Genomic DNA, 6,598 nt, shown 5'->3' on the forward strand with positions numbered 1-6,598 from the left:
ATGTCATGCCTAGAATATTGTTTATTTACAGTGAAAATGCCCCTATTTCCCAGATGGAGGTATGGCCTTGTGATGTAACATACTTACTTTGAATTTGATCATCAGCCCTAAGCAAACCACAGTTCAGGTTAACCTGCCCCATCTCAATTGCTTTCCATTTGCAGCATTGAATACATTTCTATTTTAACTGCATTTATTCCTTTACAATGTCCACCTTCAGAAGATGTTATTAAAGTGCCTTGTGATCTAAAGCAAAATAAATGACCAATTGCTGTTATTATAGAAGAGATTGGAAGAATCTGAAATCCATTCTCAAAAGTAAACTGTACATCTGCAAAACGTTTAAGACTGAATAATTTTATATACTAGGAGCTCAAGAAATAACCTGTACTTAAAAGAAGAGTTTATATAACATCAATTTTTTTAACCCGTAAGTCTTGTGTACATGGCTGCAAAGAAAAGAACAGTGCATAATACAAGCAAGGTTGGCAGAGTTTAAATGGAAATGTTTCCTTCACACCAGAGTTTCACACCAGTTGAGAGATACTTTACAGCCAAAGTGTTGGTTCACAGTTATGTAGACAAGCAAATTAGCCTGACTGTAGCTTGCCATCATGTGCCTTGTACCTCTTGTCAGCTGGATGAGGGGTGGCAGTCACTTAAGGCATCTAGATACAGATGCCAAAAGAACTTCAAGCTCCCCTGGAGAAAGTCCCCCAATTTGACTCAAGTGCACTGGGTTCCAGGGCAGTTGTCTCCATGTGCTTAAGTCTCTAGCATGGGGTATCCCTGGAAATTAAAAGACATACCAGAGAGTGAGCCATGTCAACAGCAGGTGGCATGGGGAGAGAGGCAGATACTTCATGAAAATCTGCAGCTCAGTTTCAGAAGCTCTTGCAATATGTTACTACAAGTTCTAGGAGTAGGACGTAGTAATAAAGAAGGAGCATTAAAGTACTGCCCTACAGCTGGCAGGTCTGCAATGGAAACTGCTTAGGGCCCAGGAGATTTGATCCGGTTTTCTTATCACCCATAAGAATGCTACATTAATGCAATTTCAATTATATTTTTCTTCTTACTGTAAGATTTAGATGGCCTGTGTTTCCAGGATCTGGCACTACTAATGCTATAAAAGATTCCAAAATATACTATTAATTTTATGTTCCCAACAATTTATAATTTAAATCTATATTTAAGTAATTGTACTAGAGAGATTTCCCTGTGTTCATTAAAAATGTTAGGACTGCAGATGAGTACTTTATCCAGAAGCATTATTTCACATGCCTTCCTGTAGAAAGACACCCAAAGTATGTGAGCCCTAAGTATTTACAGAGCTTACACACAGTTTACTTGTTTTACGCAGTGATAGCACTACTGCCTTAGGTGGAGAATGCTGCCTGATTTTTAAAACTTACTCTAACGGCCTTTAAAAAGTTCTGTCTTTGTGTATGTGTGTATGTGTGTATGTGTGTGTGATGCAGGACTTGGAAAAGGGATTTTATTTTTTATAAATTTATAAAATGCATATAACATGAATTTATCATCTTAAGTATTTTTAGCATTGTTAAGCATATTCACATTATTGGGCATCCGTTCTTCAGAACTTTTTCATCTATTTATTTATTTTATTAAATCATAGCTGTGTACATTAATGCAGTCATGGGGCACAGTGTGCTGGTTTCATATACAATTTGAAATATTTTCATCAAACTAGTTAACATAGACTTCACGGCATTTTCTTAGTTATTGTGTTAAGACATTTATATTCTACATTTAGAAAGATTCACATGCACCCTTGTAAGATGAACCATAGGTGTGGTCCCACCAATCACCCTCCCTCCACCCATCCTCCCTCCTCCCCTCTCTTCCCTCCCCTTTCCCCATATCCTTGGGCTTATTTTGGCAAAAATACTATTCTAATTAAGTAAACCACCATTGTCAAAAAACTTGTTCACTCTGTGAAAGAATTGTTTGGTTAGCGTTGATGTTATTTCTTAGAAAGTGGAAGCCTGTTATGAAGGGCCCACGTGCGAGGGGTCGGCCTTCCATCGAGTGCCTTCCTGAACTGATCCACGCCTGTGCAGGGAAAGAGCACTTGTTCAGCGCCATGGTGGAGAATGAGCTACATGCCACAAAAACAAAGCAGGTAAGGCCCTCTCTTAAGTGCTTTGAAGGCTCCCCTACTCACTCTGGGAAGTTGTACCAAGAGTTTTCTAACTTAAAGCATGAGTTATAGAGCCAGGCTCAACTGGGTTTAAATTATGGTGTGCCATGTATTAACAATGGTTGTGTATATAAAAACGTATCTAAGACTTATTCTGTAAGATTAAGCAAGACACTATATAAAGTACTTTATACAGTTCTTAACACAGCGTAAGAACCCAATAAATAATACTAAAAGTAATGACAGTAACAGTGATCGATAGTAGTATTGGCACTATTAGCTATTGCTTCAGAATAGTTTTTCTTTTTTTTTTTTTTGCTTGGATATATTTTCATGCAATTCCCTCGGTGACTTGTTTTGCCCCCCTTTTTATTTTAAACAATTTATGGTTCCTCGATTCTAAAGTACTCTTTCAAAGTATTCACTCATTTGTGAACCATATAACTTATATAGAAAGCTGAATCTTTGTTGTGAAATATAACATGGGTCATCTCTCCAATCTTTGGAAAAGCCAAAAATATGAATGAATGATGCCAGAAATATTTGGCTATGGAGACTTCTAAGTATTAAGCAATTTTACCCTAAACATGTCAAAGTAAACATTCAGGATTTATAACATAATCGACATATCGACTTGCAAATGCAGGTATTAAGGAAACTTCTAAACCCTGCCTCTTTTTTTTTCCAAATAGAACTTATTTTTGAGAAAGACTTGGAAAAAGTGTGACGGATGCTAACATCTGATTGACTGTTCAGTTTCTGTTGAACCCAAAATTGGCACAAAAAACTATTTAAATATTCATAATAAATGCCTATCTTTCTAACTAAATTACCATCAAAATTATGAATAAAAACAATATATTTAAATCAAAACAAGGCTTCTGTTAGCAACAACAGATTTCTACCATAACATACACTGATTCCAAGCCAAGTTTTAGATGTGATGAAAAATTAGAACATTGTTATAATTAGTTCAGGGAGAACTCAGAAGTAAACTTACTTAATTTATTTGCATAAATTGCCATTCTGTTATCTTTAAAACCAAATGCAAATTGGCTCTGTCTGATATGATGATGGTTATTTGGCTCAAAAGTGCTTCAATTTGCAGAGCAATCTGGTGTCGGCTCTGCAGTGAGGCGATCCCAGGTAACATACAAATCCTGAATTATTCCAGAAATTAGTATGTTTAAAGCATCAATTTAAGTGCTAATTGCAGTAGTAATGAGAAAAAGCAGTACAACTGTGAGATTTGCATCTTCTACCCCATCAGTATGCCTGGAACGGCTGCTGACTGGCAGAGGATTTGGCTGCTAATTAAATAATTGTATGCATGGCAGTGCTCTTGCCTGATTCAATAGATGAAGATTAATCCTCAGATAAATATGTTTGGCTGGTATTGAAATGTCTTAGCAGTTTCTTTAAAAACGGCTCATTTTATATACATAAATATATATATATATATATACACGCACACACATACACACATAGCTAATAAATACGTGTACACACCGTAGGTCAAAAATGATAATATTAATTCACACAAAAAGATTAAATATATATATAAGCCAGATATGACTTGTGAGACCTTCGTAAAGTAAAATCCCAATGTGTGGCAATAACAAAATATTATATTGGTAACGAATTGGATGGCACAAGTAAAGAAACATAGGAAGTCTTGCATCGTGTGGTAAATGTTACTTGTGTTGTCTCACAAAATTAAATGCTTTACAGAAATTGTGTATTTCAGTGTCCCCATGACCGCTTCCCCATGCCGGCCAGTCATAGACGAACATCAGGTGGCAGAGCCTCTGTACTCAGCGACTGTAGTTTCTAGCTGGGGACAGACCATCATTTGTATTTGAAATACATGCTGTGGCTTGACTATTTCAAAATCTAGTCCCAGACATAATTTCAGATTAATAAAACAAGTTATAGGATTGGAGTTGAATTGAAAATTTGCATTGAATTTCCATTTCTTAATTCCTAAGGGGTAGATTGGTTCATCAGGGCTACTTCATTTCAATGAAGTATACTCAGCAGCACTAAAGTCTTAGCAAATGCAATCAAAGCCTATAAGGAAATCTATATTATGTATTAAAGGAATAAAAAGAAAACTAAAATTGAGGTCCTAATGTACTTTTAAAAACTAACTTAGAAGATGGCAACTGATGAAACAGCCCATGTATTAAGGAGTTTTCTTGACCGGTAGTGGTATAGCCACATTACTGTGTATATCAGAAAAAGGTGACCTCTATTTTGTCGCATCCTTTCCATGGACCTAGAAATTTATTCATTCAACATTACTGAGCCCTTACTATTTGAATACTGGTTTCTCACAAATATTTTTCAATTTAAAGAGCAAAAATAAAATCAGTAAAGTATTTAATACTCTTTTATTAGTTTAATTGGTATTCTCAACATAATAATGCCAACAAATACGTCTTTGTTTCTAGAAGGAACTCTAGATTTATAGGATTTCTTATGATATATAGATACATAGAAATGTTTTCCTTTCATAATAAATAGAATACAGCTGGAATGTGGACCAGTAAGTGGTCAGTGGATAATGCTGACTTCATCAGTTGCAGATAACATTTTTTCAGGTTGCCTTTATTTACACAATCAATGTTCCCCACCTTAGGTGTCACAGAAATGTTAGAATAGATGCTTCTCTAAAACAAACCAACAACAAACATTTCTTAACTCAGTAGTTTTTGATACAGTCAATAAGCACTCAGGAGAGTATAAATCTTGGGAGAGATTTACAATAAAGGAATCACAAGTTCAGATAATGATAAAGGCTTTCTGAGTTGTTTTTACAAGAACTTTAAAACTACTAAAAGCACACTATTTCTACACGATACACACACTGACACATACAAGTATAAGAAAAACTAGGGAAATCTAAACAAAATCAGTGGATTATATCAATGTCAATATCCTGGTTATACTATTGTACTCTTGTGAAAAACACTACCTTTGCAGGAAACAGGGTAAAGGGTACACAGGGTCTCTTATTATTTCCTATAACTGCATTGAATTAATTTCAAACTTAAAAAGTTGATTTTTCTAAAAGAACACTATTCTTAGTTGATCACTGTGTTTCATGTTTACCATTCCTTTATTATTTTTCCTTTCTTTTTTTTGTTTTAGGCATGGAATTTCTTGTCTCATTTGCCAGTGATAAATGTTGGCATGAGTGTGAAAGGCTCATGGGATGACTTAGTTGAAGGACATAATGAACTCTCTGTCTCAAATGTAACTGCAGACACACGAGATGACAACAAATGGATCAGGTTGCATGCTGATCAGGAGTATGTGCTTGAAGTCAGCTTGCAGAGAGTCCACTTTGGGTTCAACAAGGTAGAGTATTTGGTTTCCATTCTCAAATATTTCACACCAAATACCAGCATGCGCCACCACACATATCTTTTATATGACTAATGTCTCCGTGTCATTCATGAATCCTGCTTTCTCAACTGGCCTTATGCAGAAAGAGGCAGCCTTTTTTCAACCCCAGAATATTCACCTTACATAGAATTATATTGCCTAGAGTACGCTATTCTCAAAGCGTAGCCTATAGAATATTCAGGAGTACCTTTTTACAATGCAGACTTCCTAGCCTCACTCCAGACTGAATCAAAACCTCAGAGGCAGGTTTCCCAAAAATCTATACCCCTGTGCCATACCCCCAAATGATCATGGAGTTTCGTTGGCGTTTGAGAAACACTGCCCTAGAGGCACTGGGTATGCAGGAGCCACGGTGGGCTAAGTGTGCAAGACATTATGGCTTTACCATAGAGTTCTATAAATTTCAATAGAACACTTAGCTTTTCTGAGCCTGAGTCGCCTCATCTGCCAGCTTCCTTCATAATGTGTGAGACAACTTTGTTAATGTTCATGCAAGCCAAAAATGTATAATATTTTCATTTTGAATGATGATGCTCTTTTCTGTTGCTTCTGATACCAAAATTAATTATCTAGTCCTCTAAGAATGTTAGTACACAGCATGTGAGCAGATTGGTTTTCAGTACCATAATAATTGAAATGAGGAAGAATTTGTCTTCCTTTCAGCCCAGTGGATCCAGGGCTTTCCCGTATCTAGCTTCAGCCCTCGGGGAGGAGGTTGTAGTCCCTTAGTATTGTCCCATGTGTTTTCATACACAAGATGGCCAGCAACTTTCTACTGCTATGAAGACTTTTCAGGATTGTTCCTTCAAGTCCCACCTCATCTGATTTCCAGTTCTAAAAATCAGTCAGCATAAGTGTGAACTGATTGGCCTCCAGCATTTCAGAGGCATTACTCTGAGCATTTTTTAAGATGACATAGTGTATCCTACCTTACAAAACTAAAGTAGTAATCAGAAAATTAGATTTAATCATGCTTTAAGAACTTATTTTTATTCTTAAATGCTATTAAAAAAATATTCTCTG

The 6,598-nt window shown here is 36.1% G+C and overlaps 1 protein-coding gene across 1 annotated transcript in view; it reads left to right on the forward strand.

Moving 5' to 3' along the window:
* The window catches only part of ASCC3 (activating signal cointegrator 1 complex subunit 3), a 368,987-nt gene that overhangs the window by 360,124 nt on the left and 2,265 nt on the right, over window positions 1-6,598 (forward strand). Inside the window, exons 39-40 of the mRNA XM_012810382.2 lie at window positions 1,999-2,146; window positions 5,318-5,527. Of these exons, the coding sequence (XP_012665836.1) occupies window positions 1,999-2,146; window positions 5,318-5,527 (358 nt within the window). The remainder of the gene's footprint in view (window positions 1-1,998; window positions 2,147-5,317; window positions 5,528-6,598) is intronic.

The sequence above is a fragment of the Otolemur garnettii genome, unplaced genomic scaffold (assembly GCF_000181295.1).
Source record: "Otolemur garnettii isolate 467f Iridium unplaced genomic scaffold, OtoGar3 scaffold00132, whole genome shotgun sequence".
Taxonomy (NCBI): domain Eukaryota; kingdom Metazoa; phylum Chordata; class Mammalia; order Primates; family Galagidae; genus Otolemur; species Otolemur garnettii.